At 49.3% G+C, this 24,159-nt stretch overlaps 1 protein-coding gene and 1 long non-coding RNA gene across 9 annotated transcripts in view; one reads left to right on the plus strand and one right to left on the minus strand.

Moving 5' to 3' along the window:
* Positions 1–22,873, plus strand: part of DAP3 (death associated protein 3) — a 34,816-nt gene extending 11,943 nt beyond the window's left edge. For 2 of the 8 annotated variants that reach the window (XM_045454384.1, XM_045454385.1), the window contains 13 exons: positions 6,034–6,112; positions 6,233–6,286; positions 9,465–9,587; positions 11,442–11,543; positions 13,818–13,926; positions 14,241–14,333; positions 15,309–15,439; positions 16,625–16,705; positions 16,801–16,959; positions 17,452–17,511; positions 18,304–18,393; positions 20,596–20,713; positions 21,466–21,789. In XM_045454384.1, coding sequence (XP_045310340.1) covers positions 6,034–6,112; positions 6,233–6,286; positions 9,465–9,587; positions 11,442–11,543; positions 13,818–13,926; positions 14,241–14,333; positions 15,309–15,439; positions 16,625–16,705; positions 16,801–16,959; positions 17,452–17,511; positions 18,304–18,393; positions 20,596–20,713; positions 21,466–21,551 — 1,285 coding nt within the window. In that variant the 3' untranslated portion in view covers positions 21,552–21,789. The other 6 variants (XM_045454379.1, XM_045454387.1, XM_045454381.1 and 3 more) reach the window with 5 other exon arrangements.
* LOC123585850 lies at positions 5,610–13,301 on the minus strand. Its single transcript, XR_006706440.1, has 2 exons — positions 13,251–13,301; positions 5,610–6,533 (listed from the first exon to the last, which is right to left on the minus strand). It is a non-coding gene; the product is annotated as an uncharacterized LOC123585850 (long non-coding RNA).
* Positions 22,874–24,159: the final 1,286 nt, after the last annotated feature.

A 24,159-nucleotide genomic window follows, 5' to 3' on the forward strand; every position in this document is an offset into this window, starting at 1 on the left:
TGGTTGTCTTTGTTGAGTTGTAAAGAGTTCTTTGTATATTATAGATACAAGTCCTTTATCAGATATGATTTGCAAATATTTTCTTCCTTTCTGGAGTTTGTCTTTTATTTTCTTCATGGTATCCTTTGAAGCAGAAATTCTTACTTTTGATAAAGTCCAAGTATGTATTTTTATTTTTGTCATTAAGAAACCATTGCCTGATACAAGGTCACAAAGATTTATTCCTATGTTTTCTTATTTTTTTTAATTTTTTTAATGTTTATTTTTGAGAGAGAGAGAGAGAGAGAGAGAGAGTGAGCAAGTTCAGGGCAGGGGCTGAGAGAGAGGGAGACACAGAATCCGAAGGAGGCTCCAGGCTCTGAGCTGTCAGCACAGAGCCGCACGCAGGGCTCAGTCTCACAAACTGCGAGATCGTGACCTGAGCCGAAGTCAGACGCTTAACCAACTGAGCCGCCCAGGTGCCCCTCCTCCTGTTTTAAGAGTTTTATTGTATTAGCACTTCCATTTAGGTTTATGATCTATTTGAGTTAGTTTACATGTGTCATGTGAGGTAGGGGTCAGATTTAATTTTTTTTTTTTAAGGTAAAGGAAAAGGAGGGTTTAAAAAATGACTATTCATTGCTGGCTCATGCAAGAAATGAATAGTACTATCATTCTCTGAAAGATAAAATACTTAGGGAGAACCAGGTTTTGGTTTTTAGTTTTGGCCTTACTGTTTTTTGTTTTTTTTTTAATGTTTTATTTATTTTTGAGACACAGAGAGACAGAGCATGAGCAGGGGAGGGGCAGAGAGAGAGGGAGACACAGAATGGGAAGCAGGCTCCAGGCTCTGAGCTGTCAGCACAGAGCCCGACGCGGGGCTCGAACTCACAAACTGTGAGATCATGACCTGAGCCGAAGTCGGACGCTCAACCGACTGAGCCACCCAGGCGCCCCATTGGCCTTACTGATTTTTTTCCAGCTTATTATTATTTTTTTTAGTTGAAGTGTGGTTGATGCAATGTTACGTTGGTTTCAGGGGTACAACATCATGATTCAGCAAGTTTGTGCTGTGCTCTCCACAAGGGTAGCTGTCGCCTGTCACCGTAGCCATTAGTATCACGGACTGTCTTCCCCCCACTGTACGTTTTAGTCCCGTGATGTACTCATTCCATGACTGGAAGCCTGTACCTCCTAAGCTTCCCTTCACTCATTTTGCCCATCCCTTCATCCCACCCCCCAGCAGACATCAGTTCTATTACTTACAGGTTTGTTTCTGCTTTTTGTTTATTCGTTTTTGGTTTTGAGATTCCATATATAAGTGAAATCATATGATGTTTCAGTCTTTCTCCTTTCACTTAGCATAATACACTTTAGGGTCCATCCATGCTGCAGATGACAAGATCTCATCCTGTTTTGACTGACAGTCCATTACACGCGCACACGCACGCGCACACACATGCTGCACATCTTTACCCTTCGGCCTATTGTCGGACACTATTGTTGCTTCTGTAGTTGGCTGTTACAAGTAATGCTGCAGGAAACACGGGCAGTGCGTGGATCTTGTCGTATTAATGCTTTTGTATTCTTTGGGCAAATACCCAGTTCAATTTAATTATTTTACATGGGATATCCGGTGGTCCCGGCACCGTTTGTTGAAAAGACTCTTCTTTCCCCCCACTGAATTGTCTTGGCACCTGTGTTCGGAGTCAGCTGTGCTGTAAGGGATTCTTTCTGAACTCCCGACTCTATCCCGTTGACTTACACACAGGCGTGTGGGTCAGACACGTGTAGTCTACAGACATATGCTAATAGCACACTGTCTTGCTCACTGTGGCTTTGTGGTAAGTTCTAAAGTCAGGATAACGTGGACCCTCCAAGTTTGTTCCTTTTTTGCAAAGCTATTTGTGCTGTTATGGGTCCATTGCATTTCCATATGAATTTTGAGGTCAGCTTGACAATTTCTATAAAAATCGTTGCTGAGATTTGGATAGGAACAATATTTTTAAAGTTTTTGGTCATTTTAAGTAACTGCATTCTCAATGAAACAGTGATGTGATGGAATTTTTTTAAATAGTTCATCTTAAACTATAAAATCTAAAACTGATAGGTCAGGGGCGCCTGGTTGGCTCAGTCAGTTGAGCGTCCGCCTTCGGCTCAGGTCACGATCTCATGGTCCACGAGTTCGAGCCCCGCATGGGGCTCTGTGCTGACAGCTCCGAGCCTGGAGCTTTCTGACTTTGGTACAGGCCTTTTCTGACTTCCTTCTCGTTATGCATTTGAGCTCTCCCTGTGAGAAGACTTAGAGAGGGGAAGAGGGCTCTAATGCTGGCGACAGAGTTGCCTCGGAACATTACATGCGGGTGGTGAGGAAGTGTCCCTTCCGGGTGCACCTGGGAGCTGAGATGGCTCAAAGAGTAAAGAAATTCTTTGTCTCTGGGATTTGTTGTCACATTAAAACAGAGAACAGGATTGGAGAGGGGACACTTCCACGTTGGAAGAGCAGAAGTAGACAGTGCATGGGGTCTGGGAGTGTCGGCAGTTGAACGATGCTAGGGATGTAGTTCTAGTTCAGTGATAACTTTGAGGACTTTTGTCTTCATTTTTGCTTCTAGAAGGCTTGAGATAATTACCATTTGTCTTTGATTTTATCATCGGTCATTTGTTTTGTGTGCATGTGTGTGGTAAAATACACAACGTAAAACTCATCACCATTTTTTAAAGGTATTAAAAAAAATTTAAGTTTATTTATGTATTTTGAGAGGCAGCAAGCGCAAGCAGGGGAGGGAGAGAGAGAATCCTAAGCAGGCCCCATGCTGCCAGCACGGAGCCCAACCCAGGGCTCAAACCCACAAACCGGGAGATCAGGACCTGAGCCAATATCGAGTCGGACGCTTAACCAACAGAGCCACCCGGGCAACCCCTGATTTACCATCATTTTTCAGTGCACAGTTCTGTGATCTCAAATACACTCACATGTTTGTGGGCCATCACGACCATTTAGCCCCATAATTCTTCACATCTGTACAATCAGTCGGTTTTAATAGGAAATCTGCCCCTTACGTACTTTCCAGTCGTAAGCAATGTGTTTAATTTGTGCTCATGCAAAAGACATGGAAAAAAACTGAAAGGAGAAATCAGTACTCAAGTTTTTCGTAGTACGAGTGGCTCTGAGCTTTTATCTTGCAACGCCCTGATTTGTGTGTAACCTGAAAAGCAGAATGAGCAAATATTCCTCCCTTCTGCGTTCATTTGGCCTGTCGATAAAGAGTTTTGCTGCAAACAGGTATTTAAAAAGCTGGAAAATGTGGTTTAGTCCACGTTGTTTGCTTTGAGATCAAACTTTTGAGATTCCCCATCCCCCCTTTTTAAGGCAACTTCTGTTATTCTTACCTAAGTCGTGTGTGTGTGTGTGTGTGTGTGTGTGTGTGTGTGTGTGTATACGTGTATACGTGTACGTAGCCTTGCTTTTAAAAGCAGTGGGAAGGGGCACCTGGGTAGCTCAGTCAGTTAAGCACCCGACTCCTGATTTCAGCAAAGGTCATGATCTCACAGTCATGAGATTGAGCCCCGAGTCAGGCTTAGTGCAGAACCTGCTTGGGATATTCTCTCTCTCTCTCTCTCTCAATAAATAAACAAACAAACTTTAAAAAAAAAAAAAGCAGTGGGGAAATACTGAAGGATTTTAAAGAAGACTTCAGTGGAAAAAATGGATTGGAGAAGTTCATGGCTAGAAGCTGGTAGACCAATTGTTGTAATATGGATACAAGATGACAGTGTCCTGGTATAGACAGCTGGTCACATTTTCCTGACCAGCATTTCCCGTACTGTCTAAATCATGGTCAGACTAATGGCCCCAATGACCATAGGCACACGTAGGGGAAGAATTGACCTCAGGACCATGTCATCTGCTCCTTTCTCTCCGGGACCCAGCCCCCCTCCAAAGCTGCAACCCACAGCTGTCCCTTATTGGTGGTTGTACCGGGACACATTGGGAAGATTGGGGAAGCAGGTGGCCTGGGCCAGACATGGTTGGAGTCATGTTGGGATCCTAAGTGGTTTTGGAGTAGAGAAAGTCGAGGTTGAGCAGAGGGCTTAGGGCTGGGAATGAGCTGCTGTGGAAGGTTAGAATTGGCATGGAGGTTAGCTGGCATGGATGGGGGAAGGTGGTGCGAGAGGCGGACAGCTGAGGTAGTTCAGGGGAAGATCGAGGAGAATTGAGGTTAAGAAAATTGAGCTGGTCAGAGGTGGCACTGGGTGGTGTTGGGTACCGGGTGGTGGTCAGTTGTTAGGGGGTGATGGATGCTGGGTGGTGTAGTTGCCAAACCCCTCCCAGTTTCCGATTCTCTAGGAGGACTTCAAAGTCAGCACATAGTAGTACTTACTGCTACGAGTTATGGCGGCGGAAGGATCCAGCACTGAATGAGCAAAGGGAAGGGACGCCGGGCGAAGTGGAGGAAACCAGGCGCAGCCTCCCGGAGTCCTTTCCCGGTAGAATCACACAGGGCACAGTTACTTCCGCAACAAGGTGTGACGACGGTGTGAGATGTTGCCGGCCAGGGACACTGATTAGATTCACAGTGCCTGGAACTTGGGGTCATGTAGCCCTCATTTTCTTAGCATTACTGAAATAACAGACTCCCAGAAGGAAAGCAGGTATTCAGCCTAAACCACGCGGGCTGTTTCTATAAATACTGTAGACATGGTGAGTCACTCTTACCGTTTCTGGGGATGCTGGGGACTCTCCTGCAATCCAGGTTCCCGGACGGCTGCTCAGAGGCCAGCAGGTGAGCAGGCCTCTCTGGGGACAGCAGCCCGGGGCCTGCCCTTTCGCCCCTCTCTGGGGGGTCCTGGCCGGCAGCAGGTGGGCGGGGTGTGGGGCCCGGTGAGGCAGGGTTCAGAACAGACAGGGTGCGGGGAACAGGGGGTGCCTCCCCTCTGCCTGTGGCGTAAATGTAACTTCGTCTTCAGGCCTGGGTGCTTGGTCACAGCCTCACTCCACCAGCATCCAGGACAGTGATACTAGTAATTTGCAACAACAAAATACTAAGGTTCGAAGACCAAGTGAATTTGGGTTAAAATGAAGTCTCTTTACCTGGTTTTTCTCAAAGACTTGAAATGTGAAATATGCTAATACGTGTTGTAATTATTCAAGAAATTAAGAGCTGTTCAGCTTTTCTCCGATTTCTCAGCCATAAGAGCATTGGTGCATTTTCTGACTAGTGAGCATTCACCCAAACTCCTTTTGGGAACTGCTGCTATCGACCTCTGGTTTTCAGACACGGCCCAGGAGCCCTGGAACGCCACGGATAAAAGGGACCCAAGTCAGTAGGGTCTGGTGTGCCCGTCTGGTTTGTCACAGTGCATTGTGCGCTGCGTGGGCGTGTGGCAGCACATCACATGTTTTTTGAATGACTGAATTAAAGAATGCATTGGCATCTTTATTAAACGGTAGACTTGAAACTTGTCTCTTTCCTGGGAAGCTCCCCCCCTCCCCCGGGTCAGCTTATTCACAGGGCCTGACACACAGCAGGTGCTCCGTCTCGGTTGGATGATTGGAGCACTGCTGTGGCTTCAAAGATTTTGGCTGGAAGAAAGGTGAAAATTATTAGCCAAAAGGAAGCAAAGTGTTACCTGGAGATTCGATTTAATTATATTATATTAAGAGTTGCATATAAGTATTTTAAACATCTTTCAGCTCCCAAGAGATTAGGGTTATTTTTCTGAGATATTTTCAACATACAATTGAATACAAAAAAACACAAGATACAAAAATAGTAAAACAGAACTCCTGTCCCCATTATCCAGATTAGAAGTAGATCATTCCCATTCTCTGTGCTTTGCACGGTCCTGCCCTTTACCTCCGCCCAGGAGTCAGCATTATTCCCAACGTGCTGATCCTTTCCCCTCCTCTGTCTCCCAGTGTCACCACGTATATGTATATTCCCCAATGAATGAATGAACGAAGATAATTGTATCTGTGCTCCCGGTGACGGTGTGTCCCCAGGGCTTCACAGCCTCTGTGACACTCACTCTTGTCCTCCTTTTTCCCAGCATGCTGACTGAATGGCAGCTCTCTGTGCTGGTTTTACTTTACATTTCCCCAATTTGTAATGAGGATGAAAATCTTTCCGTGAGTTTAGTAGCCATTTGTTTTCCTTTGAAAAGTCTTCTGTGTCTTCTGCCCTTTCTGTACATATTCTAGGTACGGATCCATCACCCAGGTGACTTTTCCCTTTCCACTGTGTTTCAGATCGCAGCGGCGATGCTGACCAGGACGTCAAGGCTCATCTCCGGGGCCTGGCGGGTGAGTCCTGACTGAGCCGCAAGCTCTGTGCAGACTTTCTGTGGGTGGGTTTCTCATTTCGAGACGGGTTCGTTGTGTCCAGAACGAAGTCCTCTGGAGAGCTTCGGCCGGCCAGCGCTTCGGTGTCCAAGCTGACGCTCGGAGAGCAGCCACAATTCCTTTCCTCTGCCACGCGCTTCGCTGCAGGCCGCCCTGCCAGCCCGCAGGTCACCGGTCTCAGCAGAACGGCGGTGTTCCAGAATTCACCCTGTGGTTGGAGAATTAACATTAAAAAAATACAGATAAATAAGCTCGGTTGCGGTTCTTTATTAGCTTTTATTATTGTCTACCTGGATTAATGATTATGAAAAACAAGTTGCTGGGCGCCTGGGTGGCTCATTTGGTTGAGCATCTGACTCTTGATTTCGGTTCAGGTCATGATCTCCCCATTCATGAGATTGAGCCCCATGTCAGGCTCTGTACTGGGTGTGCAGCCTGCTTGAGATTCTCCCTCCCTCCCTCCATCTCTCTCCCCCCGCTTTCTCTTCCCCCCTCCTCCCCTCTCTCCCTCTCCCACTCCTCTTCCGCCTCTCCCCCACTCCCACTCTTTCTCTCAAAATAAATATTTTTTTAAAAGGGCCCAAGATGGAGTCACTTATAACAAAAATAAGTTGCTTATTTAGACTTTCAGCATCTGATTGTTGAATAACCCATAAACCATAAATCAATGAATCATATATAAAAAAGACCATTATGTCGCTTTCCTCCATTCTTTCATTTATTGAGCACATATTTTCTCAGTACCTGCCATGGGGCAAGTGCACAGGACTCTAAGGGGACTCATTTCACCATCGATGGTTAATGCCGTGTTGGGCATTTGTCATGTGCCGGGCACTGTGCTAAGTGCTTTATTTCTTGCGATCTTCACGGCCGGCCCGGGACGGAGAGAATATTGTTGCTTCACAGATGCAGAAATTGAGGGTTAGAAAGGCTAAGTAAGTTGCTTCAGGTGACACTGTGTGAAGCTGTGGAGCCCAGACCAGATCCCTGGTCCGTCAGCTGCAAAGCCCGCGGCCTCAAGCGTTGTGCCGCCCCGCAGGTCGTGGCCCGTGCTCTCCGGGAGCTCAGGGCCCAGTGGCGGAGTCACGAATAAACGGAGGCTGCGGGGCGGTGCCGGGACACCCGGGCGGGACCAACGGGGCCCCCAGGGAGCCCCCGGACCCGAGTGCTGATGGGTGCGAGCCAGGCCAGGAGGGCTCCACGCTTCCATCCGCCCTTTTAATTACAGCGTAGATGGTCCCAAGGGGGAGCCCTTCTTTCCGTAGGACTCCTTTTTCCAGGGGTTCGTGATGAATTGTGTGCAGGTAAAATAACCCATCGTTAGAAAATAAAATGAAAAACACAAAACCAAGGCTCAGAGGGATGGATTGTGGCCTCAGCTAATCACATTAAAGGGTAAAATTTGTTCTTCCTCAGTGGCAGACAAGAAAGACCTGAGGCTAGACTGCAGTGAGAAGTCAGTGAGTGGAATTCTGCGCTTTTTGTAGGTTGATTTAAAGTAACCTTGATCAGGGGCGTCTGTGTGGCTCAGTCGGTTGAGCGTCCGACCCTTGATTTCTGCTGGAGTCATCACCACAGGGCCGTGGGATCGAGCCCCGTGTCAGGCTCCGGGCCGAGCATGGAGCCTGCTTGGGATTCTCTCTCTCTCCATCTGCCCCCCCTCCCCTGCTCGTGCGTGCTCTCTCTCAAAAACCGAATGTTGTTCTGCTCAGGAACCGCATGATGTTCATTCTGGAACATGCAGAGATTGTTTTCCCTGCAAACACGACACTGTCTGGGCGGTGCCGTGTATAACATTGTGAGGAGTAAGGAATCCATTTTGCTAGGTTTTAATTTGCTGCAAAAAGCAGTTAACTAAAAAAAAAAAAAAAAAATCATAGGATTCTTGTAGAAATACCACCACCTTGTGGCCCTTGCATAGCTTTAATTTTCTATTTGCTCCTCTTAGAGACCTTGTGCTTTGTCTCCGGTTAGAATTGAGAAAACTGAGTAGTACCAATACCAGGGCGTATTATTCAGGTTGCTGTGCTGATGGAGCCGACCCTGAATTCTCATTGGCTTAACACCACACGATGCTGTTTGTGTCGTTACGTGTTTTGTTTGGCTCTTGCCACCGCTGTGTCTCCAAGATGGTTTGCAGGCAAGTGCCGTGTGGGAAGCAGTCGAGTGGGATGAAGGCGCCATCTCGGCACGCTGAGTTTAAGGCTGAAACAATTATTTTGTGCCACCTCATAAAAGTGTACTCATTTGGGTTCCCCGACAGCTTTCTAGCTGGTATTTTTGCCTCTAAATTGCCTCTTTGTCTTTCGTAGTCCCAAAGATCTGTCCTCCCAACGAAAATGTTTAACCTGCAGCTAATCAGAAAGCATGGCTGGTGCCCTGCCCATGTCGAATTAAGACTCAAAGCGTCTGCGTGCTGATCACGGCCACCGGGGGGGCAGGGGGGGACTTCAGCCTACCCTTCTAGTCTCTTGCTGCATAAACTCCATTTTCCAGCCCTACGGTGAATCTTTTCATTCCTACTAAGGCCTGTTACCCTTAAGCTCAGTTTTGGGGAGGGTTCTCCAGTCAGCATTTGCTCAGATCTGTCTCTGGAATATCACCCCCCCAGCCTGACCTCTCCTCAGTTCAGGGGTGTCCGTGAGCCGTGTGCGAAGTTGCCCGCAGAGCGGATTCCTTCGTTCCTCATTATACATCCTTAACCAGAGATGGTTCCAGGGCACGGCTGGCAAGAGAACTGCTGGGGAGAGTGGGATAATACCCCTCGCCCGGGAACGCTGCACTAACCCCGTCAATAACAGAGGCAACCCCGATTACTGGGCGAATGAGAAGGGGGCGGTCCCGGCCGTGGCCATGGACAAGGGCACCCTGCCCCCGGCCGGCCTTGGCCGTGCTGTGCTCCTGAACGGTCTCCAGATTTGTCCGCTTCCATGTGGGACAGGGCCCTGTCCCCACAACATGAGCCTCAACAGAATCCGAGTATGAGTAACGGGCTTGGACTTTGAGAATTATGAAAATAAGTGTTCTTTTGACATAAAACTAAAATGTGTACCACAGTTTCCCTGTTGCGGACGTGGCTTGAAACCTCAGTTTTGTAGCAGGCATTAACTTTAAAACATGGAAACGGTTTCTTTTCTAGTTGGACCCTGGACGACTTTTGCACGCGGGGTCCCAGGCCCCCCAAAGCCTTGCCACTCACCTGGACAACCAGGCCCCAGATGATAGTCCCAGAGCAGTTTCCCGCACCAGTGAGAAGGACCCGGTGAGTTGCTGGCACGTATGTGGATTTTCTTCAAGTCTTAAAATTTGTGTCGCTATTGTTCTGTGTATCAGGAAAACCGAAAGCGGGAGAGACCAGGCAGGTCTTCATGCAGTCACTCAAGAGCGTGTTCTGCGGCCCAGAGCGCCTCTTCCCTGTCCCGGCTCTGGTAACCTAACACTCGGCTGGGCCAGTCCACACCTGTTCTGGCTTAATCCCTGCCACAGAGGCCTGCTCGTGCCCAGGATTTTGCCGGCATAAGGCGGGTACGCAGTACATGTACTGCGTGAATACTTAAGCCGGTAGTTGTCGATCTTGCTGTGCGGTGGGTCGGCAGACGTGGCCTTACGGACAAGTTAGTGTTTCAGGCTTATGAGCCAAAATGGTCTCGGTCACAACTGCTTAGGTGTGCCATAGACGAGTGGGTGTGGCTGTGTGCCAGTAAAACTTTATTTACAAAAATGGGTACGCAGCCATAGTTTACCGACCCCGGTATGGAGAGTCCTAAAGAACTCAACTTGCTTGCCCAAGATCACACAGTAGGGCACGTACAGAACCCAGTTTTCCCATTAGTCTGTCTGGTGCTATTTTCCACCTTCCTGAGTGGACTTCCTAGTGTCTGGAGGGAGCACTAACTTGATGTGGTGAGAAGAACACAGCGTGTTTGTACCCAGCAGTACCCAGGGTTGCATTTTCTGGCACAGGCCCCCTCAGGCTGGATGCTGATTTGTCCCCTTCCCCGGCGTTACGGTGGCCTCTCATAAATGCCATTAGTCCTGTGCTCTGTGTTTACATGTGAAGGGAACCAATAGCTTTTCTTCTCCTTTTTTGTACCTGGCCTGCCCCCGGAGTCTCCCCACCTTAACACACGCTGCACACCGTGGACGGGGTGGGGAAGAACTCGTCACCCGAGACACCGTCTCGGTAGGGTGTTTTGTTTTTGTCTCTAGCATTCACCTACTTTCTAAAGCAGAAAATAAACTGAATAAGTGAATGAAGTCACTGAAGTGTTTTTGAGCTCTCCCTGTAACTGTAGTCCCTTTATCTCCAATTCCTCTGGGGTTTCTATGGAAACAGCGGTATGCAGATGATCTTGTCACGTGACTGGAACATCTCCATACCCAGCACGGAAGAATCCAGATGGCAAGAATTGTCTCTTACCTCCACATGTAGGGTGCATGTTGCCGAGCAACTGGCTTCGTCATTTAGGCCGAGAGCAGCTTTATATACACGCTGTGGATTTGAGGACAACAGCCAGCCAGCACTTTTTGTCTAAGCTAAGAGATGAAAGACAGTGGGGTGCATGGGGGGCTCAGTCGGTTAAGCGTCCACTGGCCCAGGTCATGATCTCACGGTTCGTTGAGTTCAAGCCCCGAGTCGGGCTCCGTGCTGACAGCTCGGAGCCTGGAGCCTGCTTCGGATTCTGTGTCTCCCTCTCTCTCTGCCCCTCCTCACACTGTCTCTCTCTCTCAAACACTAAAAAGAATTTTAGAGGCTTCCGTGTGGCTCAGTCAGCTAAGCGTCCAACTCTTGATTTCAGCTCAGGGTATGATCTCGCAGTTCGTGCGTTCAAGCCCCACATCAGGCCCTGCGCTGACAGCGCGCAGGCCTGTTTGGGATTCTGTCTCCCTCTCTCTACCCCTCCCCTGCTCCCGCTCAGTGTATCTCAAAAATAAATCTCTATTTCAGAAACTGAAAAAGATTTTTTTTATTCAAAAAAAAGAAGAAGAAATGAAAAGAGCTCGTTCCCAGCCCTGAGAGATGAAGTTTCCCTAGTATGGTCTAGTGGGCCCTTTCCATTGAAGTGTCACTTTGTCTCTGGCCCCGTTCACACCTGTCTGCATTTTTGTTCCGCAGGCCAGGCATGGGGAGCAACATGAAGGTCTCCACTACAACATCCCCCTCCAGGACATGAGGACCCTGTTCCCCCACAGCCTGCCTCCTCGCTTTTCCACGCAGGTGCTCAGGAGGGGAGGGGTGCCGGTGGCGGAGGGTGGGATTAAATGGGTAGAAAACTATAAAAGATGGAATTTGAATCTAAAACAGATGAATTCAGCTATTGACTATCTTTTGTGAATAGTGCTGTGACTATCGTTATTTTAAGTCAGCGTTTATTTGTGGTTAATCATCGGGAGGCAGGCAAAAACGTTCTTAGATAAACCTGTCGCACTGCTTTCGTGTTACCCACCTAACAGATTTCTAGAGACTTCGGCATTCAAATAACTATAATAAATTTAAAATCTGTCTTAGCAAAACACCACGAAAATGACCGCCATGCTCTAGAAAACAAAATCATGATGTAGAACCAAACAGAAGTGATACTTGGAGTAGACGCATTATTGTTCTTCGTTCTCCTGGGTTTTCAGAAAATGTAGTTTCGTGGTTGTAACTTCAACCCGAAGATGTAATCTTGGGTTGCTTTGCAGACACCGAAAGAATTCATGATTAACTGCAGGCGTGGTCTGTTGGCGTAACTGGTCCTTTGGACTAATCCCGCTGAATTACTTTCAGCCTCAGAAATCGTTCCTTTCTGAAAAAGCAGGCTTGATGGTGCAGGTGATTTTTAGCTCAGGAGCCAGAGGACGGCTTTCCCTCTCTGTGCTTTGTTTCAAGAGAGGAGACGAGACACTAGTAAGGGAGCTCATTCTAGGCCACAAACAGCCTTGGCATCAAAACTCTTAAATGTGGAACTAGGGCACAGCCAGAAGAAGTGGTCTGTAATGGCACTTGAACCGTTTAAAGACCTTTGCCGGGAGGCCTCTAGCTGGAGGGCTGTGAGGGCCCAGCACTAACCGTCTCCAGTTGCTCCCAACCAGCGTGACCACCAGTGCTCTGCAGAGAATTACTCCTACGTTCTTTCCATAATTGCCATTTATGTGAAGGCCAACCCCCTCACCATTGTTTGTGTACTTTAGTTCTGTCATATTGCCTAATATGGCATTTCTGTTTTTTGTTTTTTTTTTTTTTTTTTTTTTAATTTTTTTTTTCAATGTTTATTTATTTTTGGGACAGAGAGAGACAGAGCATGAACGGGGGAGGGGCAGAGAGAGAGGGAGACACAGAATCGGAAACAGGCTCCAGGCTCTGAGCCATCAGCCCAGAGCCCAGAGCCTGACGCGGGGCTCGAACTCACGGACCGCGAGATCGTGACCTGGCTGAAGTCGGACGCTTAACCGACTGCGCCACCCAGGCGCCCCGGCATTTCTGTTTTAATGTCTGTATCGTGTTCTTGAAGGTTTCGCTTTCCGTTAAGTTTGAACTTGCCCGTCAAGTCCTTCTCCGGTCCAATTGCGTGGTTAGGATTTCTTCAGAAAACACCAACGCAATTTTAATCCTTATCTGATACACTTGTGAGTAGTTCTTGTTAGATATTTGTTCTTGTCAGCAGACATCGTTGAATACTTTATGTGCACAGTGGTGTCACGCACACCTGTGCTTCCCAGATTTTTCCACGGAAGTACTCCTGGTGACCAGAGACAAGCAGGGACGGAACTTTCTGTGTCAGTGCTCTGGCATGTCTGTGTGCCGGTGTGTCCAGCATGGGCGGGCAGCAGCTGGTCACACCTGCTCCTGAGCTGTCACGTATATATTTCCAGAGAAATATCCAGATGGTTCCAGTAATAATTAGCTAAAAATAGATTTAAAACAATTAACACTTAGAAGCACCTGGGTGGCTCGGTTTAGCGTCTGACTTCGGCTCAGGTCATGATCTTATAGTTCGTGAATTCAGGCCCCACATCCGGGCTCTGTGCCGACGGCTCGGAGCCTGGAGCCTGCTTCGGATTCTGTGTCTCCCTCTCTCTCTGCCCCTCTACTTGCACGCCCGCTCTTTCTCTCTTAAATAGAAACATGAAAAAAATAAATAAAACGTTTGTTAAATACTTACCATGTGTCAGACACTTTGTTAAGGATTTTACATTCTTTTAATACTTTTATTAATCCTAACTGGTATACATAGCTGTGTCACAAGGTATCTATAGACAGTTTGTAGATTTCAACTAATGATGTAGTATCTGCTTCATTAATAGAAATAATCAGAAGGTGACTGTTGTGTTACTTGGTGTGGGACAGTGTGTTTCAGATTTTAGCTAAATTATATGGGTAGATTTTCAAATTCAGTACCAACCATCTCTTCAGTGACTAAATGAGAACCGGGCACTTGGATGCTCTGGCTGCTGCATCAGGCTCAGTGTGTTCCACACCCCGTGCCCCCTCCTCTTCCTCATCCATTAGGTGAAAACATTCACTGAAGCGTGTCTGATGGTAAGGAAGCCAGCCCTGGAGCTTCTGCATTACCTGAAAAACACCAATTTTGCCCACCCTGCTGTGCGGTATGTTCTCTGTATCCTTTCCGGCCTGCCCGAGCTGTCTTGGGCCAACGGGGGGAAAGAGGAAATCAAAAAGTGCTATTTGGGGGGCACCTGGGTGGCTCAGTCGGTTGAGCGTCCGACTTCGGCTCGGGTCATGATCTCGCGGTTTGTGAGTTCGAGCCCCGCGTCGGGCTCTGTGCTGACGGCTCGGAGCCTGGAGCCTGCTTCGGATTCTGTGTCTCCCTCTCTCTGCCTCTCCCCTGCTCGTGTTCTGTCTCTCAAAAAGTGCTGTTTGTTGACAGAAGTGTCCTTCCAATGACATTTTCTTTAACCACAGGTGCTTTAGATGGGGAGAAAGGGACAGGAAAAACCCTCAGTCTTTGCCATGTTATTCATTTCTGTGCAAAGCAGGACTGGCTGATCCTGCACGTTCCGGATGGTAAGAACTTCCTTTCCTCACTGTCGAGGTGGTCGGATGGGGCCCGGGGGCCACGGGGGCTCCGAAGAGGCCTCTGCTCCCGACGCAGGCCAGTGTGAGCTGCTCGGTCATGACCTCATGGTGGCCACAAGTGGGGTGCATGGTGAGGTCAGCGTAGCACCGGGAGGTTCAGTGGAAGGTTCCTGGAAACTTCTGAAGTAAGAATGGAGCATTCTGGCCCAGCAGTCCTCACTTTGATGTAGCGCCCAAGACTGTAAGCTCCCTTCTTCGAGGTCAGCACAGGCTCTGTTGCCTTCAGTGAGCAGTTCTGATTAGCCGGGGGAACTCTGACACGGGCTGTTCATCAGCATTCCAGAGTCGTCAGCATGGATCTTAGAACTCTCTTCCTTTGCATACACCCCACGTTTTATTTGGTGTTGTGTGAGCACCCGTGTTTTCTAACTACGTTTAAAAACTGCCAGGAAGCTACAGTGACCTTTCGTCCACGTGGTGTGCCTCGTGTCCCGACTGTAACCAGAAGGTCTGATCTCACGTGGGCCAGCCCAAAAGTGACCCTTTGAAGCAAGGAGACTTCAAGAAATATGCAGAGGGTTCTTAAACAACACGGTTTAAACTGTGCTGGTCCACTTACACACAGATTTCTTGGAGTAAATAGTGTCTTGTAGATGTACTTTCTCTTCCTTGTGATTCTCTTAGTCACATTTTCTTTTCTCCAGCTTGTTTCACTGTGAGAATACAGTTTGTAACACATATGGCATCCAAAATGTTTGTTAATCGACCCTGTGTTATCAGGAAGGCTTCTGGTCAGCAGTAGGCAATTAGTAGTTAAGTTTCGGGGGTCAGAAGTCATACGCAGATGGTCAACTGTATACGGGAAGCTAAAGCCATTTCCCATAACTTCAAGAGGCAGAGAGGATTTTGAGTTGAATACAGTCAGCTCCTGCCTGCTTTGTTTCCACGTGTGTTTGTTTCCAGCTCATCTCTGGGTGAAGAGCTGCCGGGGTCTTCTGCCCTCCACCTACAACAAGCAGCGTTTGGACCAACCTGCAGAAGCTTCCATCTGGCTGAAGAATTTCAAAACTACAAATGAGCGTTTCTTGAGTCAGGTGACCAGATTCCCAGAAGCTTGATGCTGGACAGTCTTTATTTTATTGTTTTATTTTTCAGTGTACTTCTTTGAGAGAGAGAACCTAAAGCAGGCTCCAGGCTCTGAGCTGTCAGCACAGCCCAATGTGGGGGTCGAACCCACGAGCCATGAGATTATGACCTGAGCTGAAGTTGGACATTTACCAACTGAGCCACCCAGGCACCCCTAATTTTTTTTATTATTTATTTTTGAGAGAGAAAGAGAGACAGAGTGCAAGTAGGAGAGAGGAAAGGAAAGAGGGAGACACAGAATCCGAAGCAGGCTCCAGGCTCTCAGCACAGAGCCCAAAGTGGGACTCGAACCCCTGAACCGTGAGATCGTGAGCCAAGCCAAGGTCGGATGCTTAACCGACTGAGCCACCCAGGCGCCCCAATGCCGGACAGTCGTTAAATAGACTTTATCTTCTTCGTGTCTTGAGCACCAGACTATGGAAAACTAGCATTGTAGCTGGGATCGCTATGCCATTCTGTATTTCTTTCATATGTTCTATTGGCAGCTCACAACCTGAGACTTGCTCGTCCGTGTGAAATAAAGAAGCGCCACGAGCTGTCCCCGTGCAGTCCAGATGGATTCATGGACTTTTCCAAAGCTACAGCCTCAAATTCTCTAAAGCACATTTTCAGCTACATAAGTTTCTCCAGATGAGGTCTTTCTTGAAACCAGAAATGTATTGGTAAAATGGTTCTTTGCTCTAGTGATTCTCGGATACAATCTCTAGGCCAAGAGTTTTCAACTCTGGTTATAAGTCAGAGTCTCTTCGGAGCTTGTTATAAATGTGGATACCAAGGCCTCATCCCAGACCTTTTTGGTCAGAATCCCTTGTGGGTTTTGGTTTTAAGCTTTAGGCAGAAAAGGGCTAGAAAGCATTCTCTTCCATACTGAAGTCTCTTACAGGGCTTAAAATATAGGGACGCCTGGGTGGCTTGGTCGGTTAAGCCTCCAACTCTTGATCTGAGCTCAGGTCTTGATCTCAGGGTCCTGAGTTCAAGCCTTGTGCTGGGCATCGAGCCGACTTTTCAAAAAAAGAAGGAAAGAAAAATAGACTAAACCCAACTGTAAACAACCTTACCCTCCTCCCTTCTCAGATACAGAGGGGTTCATCTGTAGGCTGAGTGGCCTTTTTTTGGTTTTTGTTTGCTTTCAGATAAAAGTTCAAGAGAAGTATGTCTGGAACAAGCGAGAGAGCACGGAGAAAGGCAGCCCTCTGGGAGAGGTGGTGGAACAGGTATGAGACGAGACAGCGGCCGCCCCGCCCATCCTCTGTCACAGCAGGGGAGGCCTCTTCTGGGACCGCCAGCCCCACCTCTCTCTCCCCTGCAGGGCATCACGAGGGTGAAGAACGCCACGGACGCAGTCGGGGTTGTTCTCAGAGAGCTCAAGGCTCAGAGTTCTTTGGGCGGGTTTCGCCTCCTGGTGGCAGTGGATGGAGTCAATGCTCTCTGGGGAAAGACCACACTGAAAAGAGAAGATAAAAGCCTGGTAGGAAAACTGGGTTTCTCTACTCTGGTTACTCTGACTCCGGCACTGGCACACGGAGGCCGGCACTTGGCCTTGTAGCCCAGGCGGCATGTCGCCTCGCCTTAGGAGTATTTGAATTAGGAGAGGGGTCCGCCGTCCATTGAAAAGGGAGAGCGTCTAGAAGGGCACGTCACAGCGGAAGCTGTTTTGTCAGTGTTTTCCTTCTCTTCTGTCTCCTCAGTGGGGCTGAGCGATGGCTTCTGTGTGCAGCGGTCAGACCATGCTTCCGCAGCCAAGAGCAGAAACATCGAGGGAGGCGGTGGTGTGGGCCCAGGCCGCTCTCTCCCTTGCTGACAGGTTTTGATCAGAAACCTGGCAGGGTGGGACACGTGGCCGCAGGCACCGTGGTCACAGAGCAGTGCAGGATTTTGTAGTCATTGGTCTCGGGCGGGCACCCGCACAGACCCAGGACTGACCTCGGCCCCGTCCCCCCCCTTCCCACTGACCCGGCAGGTGGCCCCCGAGGAGCTTGCGCTCGTGCACAACCTGAGGAAAATGGTGAAAAACGACTGGGTGAGTATGTGCGACGCCCGATAGTTTTCGGCTCCGATTTTACACCCAGAAAGTTCTTGTATCTTCCTTAATTGCCCTAGCAGTGCGGAAGTTTAAAATCTGGATATTTGGTTTCCTATCTTACTGCTCGCCTTGGATACAAGCCACTGTACTTAAATCCTGGCATACTTTGACTCTGCAGTTGTTCAGAGTGGTTTTATATCTTACCAACTTCGGAAAAGATTTTGATAAATTGAAGATCACGTAGCAGTTTGCCGTCAGCGCCGCACCAGAAGTGATAACCTACTTAGTTGCCATTCAGCTGTACTAAAAATCGACAGGTGATTAAAATGCACTTTTCTGGGGCGCCTGGGTGGCTCAGTTGGTTAAGCGTCCGACTCTTGATTTCAGCTCAGGTTGTGATCTCACGGTTCATGGGATAGAGCGCCACGTGGGGCTGAGCAAGGGGTGTGGAGCCTGCTTGGGATTCTCTCTCTCCGTCTCTCTGCCCCACCCCCATGCATGCTCACACTCTCTAATTAAACTTCTAAAAAATAAATACAATGCATTTTTCTTCTTGGCATTTTTTTAAAATATTTTTTAACATCTTTATTTGAGAGACAGAGAGAGAAAGACACAGGTTCTGAAGCAGGCTCCAGGCTTGGAGCTGTCAGCATAGAGCCCGACCCTGGGCTCAACCCACGAACAATGAGATCATGACCTGAGCTGATGTCCGTCGCTTAACCAGCTGAGCCACGCAGGCGCCCCACTTTTTCACCTTTTTCTAATTCAGCTTTTTGTCCTTTCTTTCAGCATGGAGGCACCATTGTGTTGTCTCTGAGCCAGACTGGATCCCTCTTCAAGCCGCGGAAGGCCTATCTGCCTCAGGAGCTGCTGGGAAAGGTCCAATCTTTAGAAAATCTGGTTCCCCTTAGTCACTTTGTCAAAAGAGATCTCTTTTTCTTTTTGGACATAATTACAGACTTGGAGAACAACCATATTCATGTATGACTTCACCCAGATTCCTGAACGCGAACACTTTACCATATTTGCTTTCTTCTTCTCCATTTTCCCCCCTGAATTATGTGACAGTAACCGGAGACACGATGCCTCTTTTTTCTTAAATAACATGTATTTCCTAAAATCAGAGCCATTCTAAATATAGAACCACAGCACAACTGTCAAAATCAGGAAACTGGCATCGACAGAACGCTGTTACCTAATCTGTAGGACTTCTAACTTTACCAGTCACCCCACATCCTTCACAGAGACAGAAAGTCCCGGATCGTGCGTTGGATGGTCTTGCTCTGTCGTCTCCTTCAAGGGGGGACAGTGCTTCAGTCTTTGAATATTTAGATCTGTGTGTTTGAAGCGTACTTGCCACCGTGGGTTATCTTACGGCTTGGCTGGTGGTGTCTCCTGATCACGTGCAATGGTAGCCGCAGGGCTGGGTCTCTATGGTATCCAGCATCGGGAGGCGCCTGTGAGACCCAGTTCTCCCAGTGACTCCAGGGGTAAGGTTGGACACTTGGGTAAGGTGCTGTCCATCTGGGTTCTCGGCAGTAAAGTTACTATTTTCCTCGTGTAACAAGTAAGTACGAATAAATGGACACCTGCTTTGAAACTAGGTAAACACCTGTTACTCCTCAAGCCTTCCCTTACTGGTTTGAGCATCCACTTGTGATTCTCCCCCGAGTCCAGTGGAGATATTTGCAAAATGGTATTTATTTTCTAGCTCTCTTGTGTCTTCTACACGGATCCCTTGGCTTTCTGTCACATGCAGGAACTTTCCTTCCTCACTCCTTTCTTTCCAGGTGGACATACAGGCTCCTCTTTCATGAGCTTCAAACCTTTACTGTCATTATTGATTTGGGTGCTTAATTTGTCCCAGATCTGGCCTGTAAAAGCCCCTTCAGGTGGCTTCTGTGCCCTCTGCACATGCCCCCATCAGTCTGTAGGCCCTGATTTACTTCTTGGCAAGAAATAGGTTCCACGCTCATCTCGTCCTTTCTATGCCCCCGTCCTGGCCTTTCCTCCAGGCAGCCCTGATTCACGTTCGAGGAGAACGGTTATTTACTTACCACGGCCCGGGAGGCGCCTGGCTGGCTGAGGTGGTGGAGCGTGCGACTCGATCTCAGGGTCGTGGGTTCAAGCCCAACATCGTGTGTGGCGCCTGCTCTACAGAAGTGTTTAAAATATGCTCCCTTTAAGAGGTGGAACCAAATTCCCCACCTCTTGAGCGTGAACTGGATCTTAGGTACCAAGATGTGAGTGCCAGGTGTGCTCATAGTTGCTGGGGCATCACTGCTAGGAAGTGTGAAAACGGACACACGTGTGTACTATACTCATGTCTGTGTCCGTATGTACACACCCATACTTGTCTAACATTTGTTAGAAAACCATGTGTTCACATGGATACGGGCTCGCATCACAGCGTCCCCTTCCCCCCTCCCCCTTCCCGTATCTGGAACCCTCACCTCCAGCAGTAAGAAGGCTGCTCTCGGCATCCTGTGGACGTGTCAGCGCAGTCCGAGGTGGCAGAGTAAGCTGCGTGACCACTCGCCCTGGACTCTGTGAGAACAGAGCCGCAGACTGGGGGCCAGTGTCTGCCCAGCGCTGCCGTGTCCGGCTGCGGGGCCCTCGGGCCAGGGCTCTGTTCGGAAGCTAGGGGAGTGTCCCTCCTCTGCCCGTGTTCGGCCTGAAATCTGGAATCCAGTTTGATCTACTTGTTTCCGTTCACGTTCCATCTACTGGGTCTTTTTCCGCATCCTTATCAATTTTGTTTCCTATTTTTGAACTTATGAACAGTCAAAATGGTTGTTGACTACTGGAGTCAAAACCGTAAAAAAAATGTTTTAAATATGTACGTATATCCCCATGTTGAATATCCATGTGAACCCACACGTAGAAGACTCCTGTCTTGTGCATACGGCCCAGTGGCCATGAGGGGCCGGGCGCTGTGTGGAGCCCGTGAGGCCGGGTGGCCCGCGAGCGAGCAGAGGGCGGAAGAAAAACAGACCTTGCCGTCCGCATGTTCGAGTGCATTTGCTCTCTCCTCCGGCTCATCACTTAATGGACACTGTCTTCATCCTTTTCCTTCTCCAGGAGGGATTTGATGCCTTGGATCCCTTTATTCCCATCCTGGTTTCCAACTACAGCCCGAAGGAGTTTGAAAGTTGTATTCAGTATTATCTGGAGAACAGTTGGCTTCAACATGAGAAAGGTAGGTTAATTTTTCGGGGTTTTATGTTCAGAGTCCCACTGAGTCAGAGCCATGACCTCTTCTTCCCTCGGCAGCAGCCTGCAACTTGTATTTCCCTTTTTCCCTTTATCCTGACCCCTCTCTGGCTGGCTGCAGGGTGTGGAGAGGGGTGGGGGAGGGGAAGTTAAATTTACAAAAAAACAGGACATCTCTCCCCAGATTCTCATGGTCCAGAATCCGATGCTCACGGAAAGAGGCGGCCAGGCCAAGGCCAGCCGTCCGGGGAGGGCGGGTGGGTGGGGGGGGTGGGGGGTGGGAACTGTCAGCTCTGCCTGCCCTGTGCACACGCAAGCATTCAGCTGTTTGTTTCGGTCTCGCCCTCCCCTCTGGGCGCGGGGGGTCCGGGGAGACGAAAGGCTGACCGCTCTCTAGGTGGCCGAGAACTGGCAGAGACGGGGTGGGTTATCCGGGGAAGGGACGGAAGGGTGTAGAGCAGCTCCCGCACATGGCTGGCTGGGGGGCACGGCTGGGGAGATTTCTAAGGGGGTCAGCAGGTTTGACAAAGTGCTAGAGGCCAGATGTTCTTGGCTCAGAGGGAGGCAGATGCTGAGCCAGAGGAATAAACACAGAAAAGGTGGCCGCTTACCGGGAGAAAGGCTCTGGAAGCGAGGCCTTGGGAGTGTCACGTGGCCGGTGCCGACAGTTTTTGGGGTAACAGTGCTGCAGGAGAGAACTGCCAGCTGTGTGTGTCTGCTCCCCGCCCCCCACCTTAGCTCACACAGAAGAAGGGAAAAAGGAGCTTCTGTTCCTGAGTAACGCAAACCCTGGACAGCTGGAGCGGCTGTGCGCCCACCTTTGAGCCACGGTCACGACGCGCGTGGACGACAGTGGACGTTTCCTTTCACAGACCCCGTCGGGTGGGGGGGCCACGCGGTCCACGGACAGAGGCCCCTGCGCCGCAGCGGCTCCCCCGTGAAGTGACCATGTGGCAGTAAGGTGTCCTCTTGTTCCCGAAACTCGTGAGAGCTTATCAGGGGTGATTTTCGTATTGTAAGTGATTATGGATCTGTCCTTAAAAATAAATGATCCTTCTTAAAGTGTTGCGTTAGATTTTTAAGATGGAAAGAGCCTTCCTTTGGCCAAACTGAATTTCCCTGACTTCTGCGAGACCAGATCCTACAGAAATTTCCATGAGTTCTATTTTCCAGACTTGATGTGGCTCAGGAGACCGAGATCCACACCGTAACTCCTCCCCCACAAGCACCTACACCGACTGCTCACTTCCTACTGACGCGGCCACCACTGCTCCCGGGAGCCTGACCGAGGCCCCTTTCTGCAGGTTCCGGACACGGTGTGGAGTAAGGAGGGAGCGCAGGGAGAGTGGTTCTGTCTACGCAGCCACCTTCAGGGGACCGGAGGAAACGGTGACTCAGATCAGCCTCGGCACAGAATTGTCTGCCCCTGCCCACACCGGTGGTGTCAGAAGTTTGAGTCCCGGGTGCCACTTACTGGCGGTCTTAGGGCCTCGCAGCCGATCTGCTTCTCCAGTGTCCCCTGACCTCTGCTTCACCTGGTCTGAGGGCAAGAACGCCCCGCCGTCAGGGGACCGTGAGGACTGAACCACACGGCATGTGGACGGGGCCTCACACATGGCAGGCTGCTACCGTTTGGGACTTGGATTTGAGGGAGACAGTCTCCCCCTGGAGAGCCGGCTTCCCCTGCCTGACCCTCCTCCTCGAGGATTCCGTCAGAAGCAGAGCCTCACCCGACCCAGCCTCGGTCAGCGCAGCCAGACTCTGAGGCGAGTGCCCAACAGGCCTGCGGGGTCAGCCGCCACCACCGGAAGGCTCTAAGCCCTGTGACAAACCCCTTTAGTGTGGTTCTGCCCTCTGAACCCTGACACCCTCCCCCACTGGGGACAGTCACGGCCAGGTTTATCTAACCCTGAGCTCAAAGCCCTCGGCCTCTCCATCCACTCCATCACTTCCCGCTCCAGCCCCTCTCGTCCTTTGTGCCGGCCTGCTCTCCACCCCCACCCCTGCCTCCTCTCTCCCAATGCTTCCGAGGCCCTAGTGAGCTGTGCTGCGGCCCGGGTCACCCAGGGGCCTCAGTCCACCTGTTCCTGTTGTTGCCCTGTGTGCGTTACAGTTCAAGCCACAAAAGTAGATCTCATGGAAACCAGCCTCCTTCCTCTCGTTCCCCTTTTCTAGAAGCAACTTCTGTTACCAAATCCTAGACATAAAACTCTACACAAAAAATAGGCTTGTGGGGCACCTGGGTGGCTCATTCGGTTAAAAGTCCGACTTTGATTTCGGCTCAGGTCACAATCTCACGGTTAGTGGGTTCAAGCCCTGCTCTGTGTTTGGGCTCTGTGCTGACAATGCAGAGCTTGCTTGGGGTTCTCTGTCTCTGCCCCTCCCCTCAAACAAATAAATTAAACTTAAAAAAAAAAAAAATAGGCTTTTTTTTAAAGCCTTTTCTTTTTTTTTTTTTTTTTTTTTTTTTAGTTTATTGAGAGAGAAAATCCCAGACAGGTTCTGCGTTGTCAGCACAGAGCCCAACATGGGACTCAAACCCACGAAGCGCAAGATCATGACCTGAGCCGAAGCTGGACGTTTAACCGACTGAGCCACCCAGGCGCCCCTAAAGATTTTATTCTTAGTAAACTCTACACCCAGCGTGGGGCTTGAACCCACACATCCAATGCCCAGAGCCCCATGCTGCACCAACTGAGCCACCCCACTGCTGTAAACCCCCAGCCCCCGGCCTCTGCCACTGAGAGCAGCAACCCAGAGATGGCCGCAGCTCCTCTCCTCCCAGGGGGCGTCTGCACCCCACTGGCAGACCCGAGCCTTAGCCGCAAATGAGGCTGGGAACAGCTTCCATGTCTGGGTGGCTAAACCCATCATCGATAGGCCTCATCTTCACTGACGAACGTGGAACAGTAAGTTGTATGGCTGTCCCACCACAGGTCCTACTAAAGAGTTACCATCGTTCCCTCTGTCATTTGCTAAATGTAGACTCAATTTTTTTCCAAATCCTCTATCATAATCTACCCCGTCCAGTCCTCTTTTTCTTAAGATCCTTCTACTATAGACTCAATCCTCACGCCCCGATTTCTACTGGCTTCTTGCTAAGCCTGCCGCATAGTCTCTTAGGGCTTCTCTGAATCACTCAATTGCATTGAGTCCAGATTCGAAAGTAAGAAGTAAGACTGTCTTAATTTTCAGATGACAGCCCTGTAGAGAGAAAATCTTAGGCTCAAAACATCTAAATGTAAGTTCAGCAAGGCCACAATACAAGATGAATACACAAAAACCAATTCTATGTCTCTGTTATAGCAATGAAATAAAACTGCAATTAAGAAAGTAAATTCAAAGAGCAGGAATACAAAGTATTGGCAGTTTTAACAGAGGAACTGCAAAATTATACACCAAAAATATAAATTATTACCGAGGGAAATTAAA

This window comes from Leopardus geoffroyi, chromosome C3, assembly GCF_018350155.1.
Source record: "Leopardus geoffroyi isolate Oge1 chromosome C3, O.geoffroyi_Oge1_pat1.0, whole genome shotgun sequence".
NCBI lineage: Eukaryota > Metazoa > Chordata > Mammalia > Carnivora > Felidae > Leopardus > Leopardus geoffroyi.